This window comes from Scyliorhinus canicula, chromosome 11 (genome assembly GCF_902713615.1).
Source record: "Scyliorhinus canicula chromosome 11, sScyCan1.1, whole genome shotgun sequence".
Taxonomy (NCBI): domain Eukaryota; kingdom Metazoa; phylum Chordata; class Chondrichthyes; order Carcharhiniformes; family Scyliorhinidae; genus Scyliorhinus; species Scyliorhinus canicula.
In genome coordinates this window covers 163,663,937-163,677,132 of record NC_052156.1, presented here as the reverse complement: position 1 = coordinate 163,677,132, position 13,196 = coordinate 163,663,937, and the positions used below count along the sequence as shown (strand labels likewise).

Here is a 13,196-nt window from a genome sequence, read left to right as displayed (position 1 = left end):
GACCCATTGAGGTTTAGAAGACTGAGAGGTAATCTGATTGAAACATACAAGATCCAGATCCAGAAGGGAATCTGAAGGTGGAGGAGGGCTTGCTCTTACAGTTTTTGAACTGGATGATGTCAGAAGACCAGATGCCTGTACTGTGGAAGTGGAAGGACGGCGGCTCAATTGACTGGAAGGTCGTATCAGGGTGTTTCGTGACCTATTGGTGACCTCCTGTGTTGGTGGCTAAGTGCTGCCCCCTGTTAGGGAGCCACGTGGATTGTTACTGTTGGTTTATATTGTTACTTGCCTCTATTTTCAGTATGGTAGTTGTATAGGGCATATGTCTATCCAAGCGTGAGGGCCCACCGAGCGTAGGGACTGCATTTAACATCCAAGTGGAGGGCATCCCAAATTATGAGGGCTAGGAAGCTAGCACTTTTCCAGGAGACACATCCGGAGTGAGACTCATCCAGAGTGTGGATTGAAACTTGGTAATTTGGTGCAGTGAGGTAATTCGGTGCAGAGTGTGAGGAGGTGCTTTTTAACCCTGGTAAGTGACTGGTAAGTAGTCTCTCTTTTTCTTTTCATTGTCTAATTTATTTATTTTTATTTTGAAATTCTAGTTGTTTAAGTTTACCAAGGGTTTAAGACATGGCAGGAGATCCCAGACCCGTGTCATGCTCCTCGTGTGCGATGTGGGAGCTCAGGGACACGTCCACTGTCCCTGGCTCCTTCACGTGCAAGAAGTGTGTTCAGTTGCAGCTCTTGTTAGACAGCTTGACGGCTCTGGAGCTGCGGATGGACTCACTTTGGAGCATCCGCAATGCTGAGGAGAACGTGGATAGCACGTTTAGCGAGTTGGTCACACCGCCGGTGAAGGTTACTGAGGGAGATAGAAAATGGGTGACCAAAAGAAAGAGCAAGAGTAGGAAGGCAGTGCAGGTGTCCCCTGCGGTCATCACCCTGCAAAACAGATATACCGCTTTGGATACTGTTGAGGGAGATGGCTCACCAGGGGAAGGCAGCAGCAGCCAGGTTCATGGCACCGTGGCTGGCTCTGCTGCACAGCAGGGCAGGAAGAAAAATGGCAGGGCTATAGTGATAGGGGACTCGATCATAAGGGGAATAGACAGGCGGTTCTGTGGACGCAATCAAGACTCCAGGATGGTATGTTGCCTCCCTGGTGCAAGGGTCAAGGATGTCTCGGAGCGGCTACAGGACATTCTGGGGGGGGGAGGGTGAACAGCCAGCTGTCGTGGTGCACAGAGGCACCAACGATATAGGTAAAAAACGGGATGGAGGTCCTACAAGTGGAATTCAGGGAGTTAGGAGTTAAACTAAAAAGTAGGACATCAAAGGTAGTAATCTCAGGATTGCTACTAGTGCCACGAGCTAGTCAGAGTAGGAATGTCAGGATAGATAGGATGAATGCGTGGCTCGAGAGATGGTGCAAGAGGGAGGGATTCATATTCCTGGGGCATAGGGACCGGTTCTGGGGGAGGTGGGACCAGTACAAACCGGACGGTCTGCACCTGGGCAGGACTGGAACCGATGTCCTAGGGGGGGTGTTTTCTAGAGCTGTTGGGGAGGGTTTAAACTAATGTGGCAGGGGGATGGGAACCGATGCAGGAAGTTGGAAGGTAGTAAAACAGGTACGGAAGTAAGGGGAAAAGTGCAAGGCAGCGAAGACATAGTCAAAAATCTAAAAGGGCGACAGTACAAGGTACAGTAACTGAGGGGAGCTCAGTGAATAGGCCCGTAATAACAAAAGGAATAAAACTGGAGATGTTAAGAGTCAAAACAGAGGTAAAAAAAACAACATAAGTGTACTTTACCTGAATGCTCGTAGTATTCGGAATAAAGTAAATGAGTTGATGGCACAAATCATCGTAAATGACTATTATTTAGTGGCCATTACTGAAACATGGTTAAAGGATGGTCACGACTGGGAGTTAAATATCCACGGGTATCAAACTATTCGGAAGGACAGAGTGAATGGTAAGGTGTTGCTCTGTTATTTAAGGATGACATCCGGGCAATAGTAAGGGATGACATCGGTGCTATGGAGAATAAGGTTGAATCCATTTGGGTGGAAATCAGGAATAGTAAGGCGAAAAAGTCACTGATCGGAGTAGTCTATCGGCCACCAAATAGTAACGATATGGTGGGGCAGGCAATAAACAAAGAAATAACTGATGCATGTAGAAATGGTACAGCAGTTATCATGGGGGATTTTAATCTACATGTCGATTGGTTTGACCAGGTCGGTCAAGGCAACCTTGAGGAGGAGTTTATAGAATGTATCCGTGATAGTTTCCTAGAACAGTATGTAATGGAACCTACGAGGGAACAAGCGGTCCTAGATCTTGTCCTGTGTAATGAGACAGGATTGATTCATGATCTCATAGTTAGGGATCCTCTCGGAAGGAGCGATCACAATATGGTGGAATTTAAAATACAGATGGAGGGTGAGAAAGTAAAATCAAATACTAGTGTTTTGTGTTTAAACAAAGGGGATTACAAGGGGATGAGAGAAGAACTAGCTAAGGTAGACTGGGAGCTAAGACTTTATGGTGGAACAGTGGAGAACCTTCCAAGCGATTTTTCACAGTGCTCAGCAAAGGTTTATACCAACAAAAAGGAAGGACGGAAGAAAGAGGGAAAATCGACCGTGGATATCTAAGGAAATAGGGGAGAGTATCAAATTGAAGGAAAAAGCATATAAAGTGGCAAAGATTGGTGGGAGACTAGAGGACTGGGAAATCTTTAGGGGGCAACAGAAAGCTACTAAAAAAGCTATAAAAAAGAGTAAGATAGAGTATGAGAGTAAACTTGCTCAGAATATAAAAACAGACAGTAAAGGTTTTTACAAATATATAAGACAAAAAAGAGAGGCCAAGGTAAATATTGGTCCTTTAGAGGATGAGAAGGGAGTTTTAATAATGGGAAATGAGGAAATGGCTGAGGAACTGAACAGGTTTTTTGGGTCGGTCTTCACAGTGGAAGACACAAATAACATGCCAGCGACTGATAGAAATGAGGCTATGACAGGTGAGGACCTTGAGAGGATTGTTATCACTAAGGAGGGAGTGATGGGCAAGCTAATGGGGCTAAAGGTAGACATGTCTCCTGGCCCTGATGGAATGCATCCCAGAGTGCTAAAAGAGATGGCTAGGGAAATTGCAGATGCACTAGTGATAATTCACCGAAATTCACTAGACTCTGGGGTGGTCCCGGTGGATTGGAAATTAGCAAACGTGACGCCACTGTTTAAAAAAGGAGGTAGGCAGAAAGCAGGAAATTATAGGCCAGTGCGCTTAACTTCGGTAGTAGGGAAGATGCTGGAATCTATCATCAAGGAAGAAATTGCGAGGCATCTGGATAGAAATTGTCCCATTGGGCAGACGCAGCATGGGTTCGTAAAGGGCAGGTCATAACTATCTAATTTAGTGGAATTTTTTGAGGACATTACCAGTGCAGTAGATAACGGGGAGCCGATGGATGTGGTATATCTGGATTTCCAGAAAGCCTTTGACAAGGTGCCACACAAAAGGTTGCTGCATAAGATAAAGATGCATGGCATTAAGGGTAAAGTAGTAGCATGGATAGAGGATTGGTTAATTAATAGAAAGCAAAGAGTGGGGATAAATGGGTGTTTCTCTGGTTGGCAATCAGTAGCTAGTGGTGTCCCTCAGGGATCCGTGTTGGGCCCACAATTGTTCACAATTTACATAGATGATTTGGAGTTGGGGACCAAGGGCAATGTGTCCAAGTTTGCAGATGACACTAAGACGAGTGGTAAAGCGAAAAGTGCAGAGGATACTGGAAGTCTGCAGAGGGATTTGGATAGGTTAAGTGAATGGGCGAGGGTCTGGCAGATGGAATACAATGTTGACAAATGTGAGGTTATCCATTTTGGTAGGAATAACAGCAAACAGGATTATTATTTAAACGATAAAATATTAAAGCATGCCGCTGTTCAGAGAGACTTGGGTGTGCTTGTGCATGAGTCACAGAAGGTTGGTTTACAAGTGCAACAGGTGATTAAGAAGGCAAATGGAATGTTGTCCTTCATTGCTAGAGGGATGGAGTTATGTTGCAATTGTATAAGGTGTTAGTGCGGCCACACCTGGAGTATTGTGTTCAGTTTTGGTCTCCTTACTTGAGAAAGGACGTACTGGCGCTGGAGGGTGTGCAGAGGAGATTCACTAGGTTAATCCCAGAGCTGAAGGGGTTGGATTATGAGGAGAGGTTGAATAGACTGGGACTGTACTCGTTGGAATTTAGAAGGATGAGGGGGGATCTTATAGAAACATTTAAAATTATGAAGGGAATAGATAGGATAGATGCGGGCAGGTTGTTTCCACTGGCGGGTGACAGCAGAACTAGGGGACATAGCCTCAAAATAAGGGGAAGTAGATTTAGGACTGAGTTTAGGAGGAACTTCTTCACCCAAAGGGTTGTGAATCTATGGAATTCCTTGCCCAGTGAAGCAGTTGAGGCTCCTTCTTACATGTTTTTAAGGTAAAGATAGATAGTTTTTTGAAGAATAAAGGGATTAAGGGTTATGGTGTTCGGGCCGGAAAGTGGAGCTGAGTCCACAAAAGATCAGCCATGATCTAATTGAATGGCGGAGCAGGCTCGAGGGGCCAGATGGCCTACTCCTGCTCCTAGTTCTTATGTTCTTATGTCCCGAGCACGAGGGCACCTAGAACATGGTGGACCAACATCTGCGAAGGCACACTGAGCACGAGGGACACCATCGTACTGTGTGTGAGAGGATACTGAGTGCAAAGGCGTACGAGGAATAACACCCTGCGGGGGGGGGGGGGGGGGGGGCATGCAGAGTGCGGGGGAGCGGGGCATGCAGAGCGTGGGGGGGGGGGGGGGGGGGGGGGGTCATGGTCACTGTATTTTTTAATTCTGAAATTGATTACCTCATGTAGGTGTAATGTTGTGGTTATCTGTTTGTATAGTTATATTGTAATGTATTGGAGTCTGCATGTATGGTACGGTACCGTCTCCTTGTGGATTTACGATTCTAGTGCTATGCACTCTGTTCATGTGCCAGGTTTTGGTCTGTTTCTTTGTAATGGTGAAATGCCGGTGATTTCACTGTATTTTACCTGTTACTGTTTAATGTTGTTCTGTATTTTGTTGCTTTTGTATAATGAAGAATTGTTATTGAACTAAAATATATGCAATTGCTGAGACATTGACAGCCTTGTGGAAACAACTGATTATATTAATCAAAATAGGTAGAAACAAATGATTCCTAAAATAGGACAATGGCGTGTTTGGTTGTCTTTGAATTGGTGAAGCAAATACGCTGAAGAGCCCTCCTTACCCATCACGGTCTTTAGAATGATCTCATGAATTCCCTCCGAGATTTTATGTTTAAAATAATTGGAAATAAACACATTTTTAATGCTGGAAATCAGTTTCAGAGACTTACTTTTCTTCTCATTTTGTAGGGAGATGGAGGAAGCATATCAGTTACATCAAGAGGCTTGGGAACGTCATCAAACAAGATTAGAACTCCGCAGTAAGAATCAGATTGCGCATGAGAACCGTCCAGAGGAGAGTTTCTTCACCAGGCTGGACTCGAGCCTGAAGAAAAATACTGCGTTTGTCAAGAAGCTCAGAACTATTACTGAGCAGCAAAGAGACTCCCTCTCCAGTGATTTCAATATGCTTAACTTGAGCAAGTACATTGCAGAAGCTGTTGCATCCGTTGTAGAAGCTAAACTGAAATTATCTGATGTGAATTGTGCTGTTCACCTTTGCTGCCTGTTTCACCTGCGATATGTTGACTTTTCGCCATTGCTTCTACAAGGCTGGAGAAAGCATTTTGAAGCCAGGAAGGAGGAGAAAACTCCAAACATTAGCAAACTAAGGACTGATATGCGCTTCATTGCAGAACTAACAATCTGTGGGATCTTCACCGACAAAGAAGGCCTGTCACTCATCTATGAACAACTCAAGAACATCATTTATGCTGATCGTGACACTCACACTCACGTCTCTGTGATTATCAGTTTTTGCCGGCATTGCGGTGATGATGTTGCCAGTCTGGTGACCAGAAAGATGAAGTTTGCCTCTGAGAAATATAACCTCAGCTTCCCTCCCAGCGAGATAATCAGCTCGGAGAAACAGCAGCCCTTCATGAACCTGCTGAGGGAGTACTTTACTTCACTGACCAAACATCTTAAAAAAGACCACCGAGAGCTACAGAATCTGGAGAGACAGAACAGGTGATTCTGTTTTTTGTTTTCAGATGTGTTGATATTACTGATGGATTTTTGCTGTGTTATGTGAACTTACTAATGAAGTTGGCAATCCTATTGATCTTTTTTGAAGCAATTGCAATTTTATGCAGAAAACAATGAGACATAACATCAGAAATCAACCTTCACAAATCACCCCTCCCTCCCCCCCCCCCCCCCCCCCCCCCCCCGAGCCCCTCTGTCCCACCACTGCCCCGTTATCCACCTATAATTACTAAAGAACCCTGTCAAAGAGAACCCCCCGCCGCCCGCTGATGTTTCACTACTCTTTAAAGAAGTCTATGAGGAACCTCCACCTCGAGAAGAACCCCTCATCTGCACCTCTAATCGCTAACTTTATCTTTTCCAGGGGCAGAAACTTCACCAAGTCACTCAGCCACACCGTCTCTTTAGGCAGCTCTGAGTCCCGCCACCCTAACAATATCTGCACCAGGGAGGCAAAAGCCAGCCAACACGTCGGCCTCTCTCCCCACCTTCACTCCCGGATCTTCCGAAACTCAAAATATTGCCACCCACGGGCTCGGAGCCACTTTCATCCCCAGATCCTTCGACATAGTTTCCACAAAGGCGTCCCAAAACTCCATCAACTTCCTCCAAAACATGTGGATGAGGTTCGCCGGTCCCCTTGTGCGCCGCCTGCATCTATTTTCTACTCCTGAAAAGAACCGACTCATTCTTCACATGCGCCCTCTGCACAACCTTAAATTGGATGGGACCCACATGAGGAGGACATGGTTACCCTCCATAGAGCCTCACTCCATAACCCTGCCTCTATACCCTCCACCCCCTGGTCCTCGTACAAAATTTTATTCTGCAATGTCAGGGGTGGTAGCTTCGGAAATGTTACTATTTCCTAACAAAGTGCCTGACCTGCAGATATGGAAACCCATTCCTCCTCAGTAGTCGGTACGCCTCTAGCCCCCCCAACTCTACAAACTCTCCTCCCCAAAAGTATTCTTCCCGCCCCCTCCCACGTCCAAAACATGGAATCTAGGACTGCCGACACAAACCAGTGATTGCCACAAATCAACATCCATAGTGACATCCCCTCCAACTTTAAATGCTGCCAGCATTGATTCCATACCCTTAGTGCTGATACCACCACCGGGCTTGTGGAGTATCTGTCCGGCAAGAACGCAAGAGGTGCCAATCACAGCGCCCTTAAACTTGTTCCTCTACTCTACTTTCTCCATCCGCCCCCACACCAACCTCTCCTCTACTGCCCACTCCCTGACCACCTCCACATTCGCCACCCAGTAATAATTCAGCAGGTTCGATCAATGTCAACCCACCCAGTCCATCAGTCCCTCTCCAAGAATGCCCTTCAGATCCGGGGTACCTTACCCGACCATGTCAGCTCTGAGATCATCCTATTGACCCTACTGGAGAAGATTTGGGCTCATAAATTGGGAGATTTTGGAAGACAAACAGAAACTTCAACAGAACCGTCATTTTAACCCTTCAAGCAAATGACAGCGGCAAAACATCCCACCTCCTAAAAGAACCCTCTTTCACCCTCTCCACCAGATTCGCCAATTTTAGATTGTGCAATCGGGCCCCAACTTGCACCACTTGTAACCCCAAGTACAGGAAACACGCCCCAACCAGCCGAAATGGCAACCCCTCTGTCCTCGCTGAGAATACCTCGCTTCTTCCCATGTTAAGTTTGATCCGAGCCAAACTCCCCCAATATCCCCACAATCCCATCAAAGCTCTCCACCAGGTTTGTAATATAGGGCAAATGGTCATGTGCATATAGAGACCCCTGACCCGATGCAACTGGCCCACATCCTTCCCTGTAGATGTGAGCTCCAGATGGATTTTGAGCTCCTTCCTCTCCATTAGCAACGCGTCCTCGGGCCGCTGAGTACCTCCTATCCACTTCTAAATTGGTCTCAACTTTGACTTTCTTGTCATTCCCCCTTCTCTTTATGCCCCCGGATCATAACAAAATCCCCCCTGATCACCACATTCAATGATTCCCACACTACGGAGGTGGAGACCTCGTCCATCTTATTTTGCTCCACATAATTTTGTATAGCCACCCCAATCCTTTCATAAACCCCCTTATCAGCTAGTAACCCCACATCAAACCTCTACTGCGGCCGTTGGGAACCCCCTCTTTCCACTCGCAAGCCCACCTGGTGCGGCGTGTGATCCCAAAACCACGATCGCTGAATATTCTGACCCAACCACACCCGCCAGCAACTTCTTATCCAGCGCACAAAAATCAATCCAAAAATACAAGCGGTGAAGATGCGGGAAGAACGAGAATTCCTTCGCCCTTGGCCTCCCAAGGCCCCACCCCTCCCATTCGCTCCATAAACCCCAACAATTCCCTCGCTCCTCGCCATCAACTACTGTTTAATGAGTCCCTCCAGTCCCACACCTTGCCCCCCCCGAACCAACTGCACCACGCCAGCTTCTACAATAGCAGCAACCCCCCCCCCCACCACCACCGTACCTTCCTCCAACCCAAACACCAGAAACCGACCATTCTCTTCCCCCCCCCCACCCCCCCTACCCAGTCCCCCAGTCACAAACAAAGAAAATCATCCCTTTCCCCTCTCTCCACCACTTCTCCCTCTCTTCATTACCGTTAACTGGCCTACCTGCCAGCAGGGTGACCTCCCACCCAAGGCAGTAGCTTCTTCCCTCCCAAGATCTCTGTCCGTCACCTCTTCCCTACCCAACCTTTGTGCCCTCCCATACTCCTTCATCCCCCTCACGCCAACGCTATTCACCAAAAAATTCCACATGTTAATAGACATCAAATACTGCTCCCAACTCTGGGGGGGGGGGGGGGGACGCCAAAATAACCCGTTACAAACATAAACGATTCTCCTGCCTCCCTGAGTACAGCACCTCCAATCCGTTTCACAGGTGTATCCACCCAAGTTCCAATGGCCTCATGGGTCCCCCAGAGCGTAGTCCCGTAGGAACTTAACTTGCCTCCTCCGGCGCATCGGAATAGTGCTACTCAGTACAGAAGATGATTGGAGAGATCAGTTTAGTCTATAAGAGGATCATTTAGGAGTCTGGTAACAGCGGGCAAGAAGCTGTTTTTGAGTCTCTTCGTGCGTGTTCTCAGACTTCTGTATCTCCTGCCTGATGGAAGAAATTGGTAGAGTGAGTAAGCCGGGTGGGAGGGGTCTTTGATTATGCTGCCCGCTTTCCCAAGGCAGTGGGAGGTCTAAACAGAGTCAGTGGATCGGAGGCGGTTTTGTGTGATGGACTGGGCTTTGTTCACAACTCTGCAGATGCTGGAGATCTGAAATCAAACAGAAAATGCTGAGTGTTTCCAGCTCTTTCAGTTTTTATTTCAGCCTGCCTTCCATTTTGGTTCAATTAATCAGTGCCTGCACTCATTTGGAGTGTTTCTTTTATAAAAAATGTTTGTTCTCATTACAGTGTTTTAATCTCGTGATTCACTAGTAATTTTTGCAAGCCAGTGGTTTATTAATATCCTTGAAGGAATTTATTTTGCCACCCTTCCTGGTGTGGCCGAGATGTAACCTCAGTTCCACAAATTGTGCTTTTATCTCACTGCCCTCAAATGGTTTAACAAGCCAGCATTCTTTACTGAGAATTTATAGTGTAGTGCTGCAGTGATGTCATCAGGCTGCCCAAACAGCCAATCATGTTAAAGAATTTTCACAGACACAAACTGAAAACATAGTAGTCGTGAAATCACTTTTCAAAAATTTTACATAGAGCAAATTGAAGATTGGGAAGCACCTGGGATGATCCATCGCAGAATCGCAAAGGTGATACGGTGCGGAAGGAGGCCATTCAGAAGCTAAGATATTCTGAAACAAATTTTTTTTAAATTAAAAATTAAGTCGAAAAAAATCTGTTAGTTAATCATAAAACACTGCACAAATATTTTTTTTCAGTGCCAGTTCTGTTGCTTATCAAATTTTATTAATCATATTGCTGTTTAAAAACTAGTACAGCTGTCTAAACCGGGTGTAACTGTTTAAGGGTTTTGAAATGCTGATGTGTGGGGGTAGAAAGGTTCACTGATTTCCATGGTTGGCAGCTTTGAGAGCAGTGTACCATCACCCGTGTCGGAGTCTGCCTGAGCGACAGACTGCAACTTCAGGATTTTCGCATTAATCTGTAAATGCCCGACTTCCAGAAGCTGCAGTCATTTTTAGAGGGAATTCAAATCCCAGCCAACAGATTTGAAAATCTGTATTTGGTTACCTACTTACTGTTAATCATTTTCAGAAAAAGGCCCCATTTTTAACCCTTCATTGCTGTGGCCCTGACTCTCGAAATTTTGTGGCTGGATCCTTACTGTATGCTTACCACGCCTTTACTATCGATGTTTATAAACAGTCGCCCAGAATTCCACACAAAACTTCCAACTGTGACCTAAGCAACATTTTGTGCAAATTCAACGTGAATCTTACTATTTTGCAATATATTTGTTCCATCTTGTTGTTGAATATGTTTTGTAATTTTAATCAGTTCCTACAATCGCAAGAACTGAACCATTTGAGAATCAATTATTTATTGTAACCATTTTCATCAGAAGTGGCATGTTTAAAATCTGATCTCCATCATCATGTCATCAGAATTTTGGCAGTGCATAATTTTGGCATGTGAAATATAAGTGTTTTGCGGTGTTCTCTTGGACATGTTAATAGCCAGCAATACAGTTAATGATTTCACACTTTCAGTTTGACGTTGTTGCTGGCCTTTCTCCCACTGTTTTGTAATGTTTCAGTATTGACAAATGGCTGCACTGGGAATTTATATCTCATCCCTGCCCCCTTCAGTGGGACTTTGCAGAGGCTTGAATACGTAATTTAGGCTGACCCTTCTATGTGTTCCTGACGAAGTCGGGGATGCCATCTTTCAGATTAAATGTTTACCTGAGGCTCCGTCTGGCTTCTCAGGTGGGTGGTAGAGATCCCACTTACTAAGAATAGGGGAGTTCTCCCCGTTGTCCTGGCCTATGTTTATTTTTCAATGAACATTGCTGAAGCAGAATATCTGGTCATTGTCCCAAGTATTTACCCCTTTGAAAATTATTATTTAATCTGCTTCCACTGCCTGTTCAGGTTGCCCATTCCAGATTATAATATTTTACAGAATTAGGACCCAAGGAAGTACAGAGGGACCTTGAGTGAATAGATTTGGGGAAGACAGCAAGGCAGGTAGATAAGGTGGTTAAGAAGACATATGGGATACTTGCCTTTATTAGCCAAGGCATACAAAAAAAGAGCAGGGACGTTATGGAGCTGTATAAAAGTCTGGTGAGGCCACAGCTGGGATACTGTGTGCAGTTTTGGTCACCACACGATAGGAAGGATGTGATTGCACTAGAGAGGGTGCAAAGGAGATTCACCTGGACGTAGTCTGGGTTTCAGCTATAAAGAAAGTCTCGTTAGGCTGTTTTTTCCCCTTGGAACAGAAAAGGCTGAGGTGGACCTGATTGAGGTGTATAAAATTGATGGACCTGGATAAGAAGGCACTTTTCTCCTTAGCGGAGGGGTCAATAACCTCCGCATAGATTTAAGGTAAACACAGGAGATTTAGAGGGGATTTGAGGGTTTAGAGCGGATGTGAGGAAATACTTTTTCACCCAGTGGCTGGTTGGAACCAGGAACTCTGTCTGAAAGGTTGGTGGAGGCGGGAATGTTCACAACATTTAAGAAGCAATTAGACAGTAAGTAGTTTTTCTTTACATTGTCTAATTTATTTATTTTTTCTTTCGTTTTTTGGAATTGTAGCTGTATAAATTAACCTAAGTTTTAAGACATGGCAGGGATCCCAGACCCGTGTTATGCTCCTCATGTGCGATGTGGGAGCTGAGGGACACGTCCACTATCCCTGGTTCCTTCACGTGCAAGAAGTGTGTCCAGTTGCAGCTCCTTTTAGACCGCTTGACGGCTCTGGAGCTGCAGATGGACTCACTTTGGAGCATCCGCGATGCTGAGGACGTCGTGGATAGCATGGTTAGCGAGTTGGTCACACCACAGGTGAAAGTTACTGAGGGAGATAAAAAATGGGTGACCAAAAGACACAGCAAGAGTAGGAAGGTAGTGCAGGTATCCACTGCGATCATCTCCCTGCAAAACAGATATACCGCTTTGGATGCTGTTGAGGGAGATGGCTCACCAGGGGAAGACAGCAGCAGCCAGGTTCATGGCACCGTGGCTGGATCTGCTGCGCAGCAGGGCAGGAAGAAGAATGGCAGGGCTATAGTGATAGGGGACTCAATCGTAAGGGGAAGAGACAGGTGGTTCTGCAGACGCAATCAAGACTCCAGGATGGTATGTTGCCTTCCTGGTGCAAGGGTCAAGGATGTCTCGGAGCGGCAGCAGGACATTCTGGGGGGGGGGGGGGGGGGGGGGGGGGGGGGGCGCGAACAGCCAGGTGTCGTGGTGCACATAGGCACCAACGATATCGGTAAAAAATGGGATGAGGTCCTACAAGCTTGAGGTCCTAAAAGGTAGGACCTCAAAAGTAGTAATCTCAGGATTGCTACCAGTGCCACGAGCTAGTCAGAGTAGGAATGTCAGGATAGATAGGATGAATGTGTGGCTCGAGAGATGGTGCAAGAGGGAGGGATTCAAATTCCTGGGGCGTTGGGACAGGTTCTGGGGGAGGTGGGACCAGTACAAACCGGACAGTCTGCACCTGGGCAGGACTGGAACCGATGTCCTGGGGGGGTGTTTGCTCGAGCTGCTGGGGAGGGTTTAAACTAATGTGGCAGGGGGATGGGAACCGATGCAGGAAGTTGAATGGTAGTAAAACATGGACAGAAACAAAAGGCAGTAAGGGGGAAAGTGCAAGGCAGAAAAGCCACAGTCAAAAATCAAAAAGGGTGACAGTACAAGGTACAGTGACTGAGGGTAGCTCAGTGAATAGGCCCAGTAACACTAAAAGGAATAAAACGGGAAGTAACAA

General features: G+C 46.2%; 1 protein-coding gene across 4 annotated transcripts in view; it reads left to right on the top strand.

The window, feature by feature from the left end:
- Positions 1–13,196, top strand: part of upf2 (UPF2 regulator of nonsense mediated mRNA decay) — a 136,719-nt gene that overhangs the window by 24,851 nt on the left and 98,672 nt on the right. For all 4 annotated transcript variants that reach the window (XM_038811917.1, XM_038811915.1, XM_038811916.1 and 1 more), the window contains one exon: positions 5,460–6,239. In XM_038811917.1, coding sequence (XP_038667845.1) covers positions 5,460–6,239 — 780 coding nt within the window. The remainder of the gene's footprint in view (positions 1–5,459; positions 6,240–13,196) is intronic.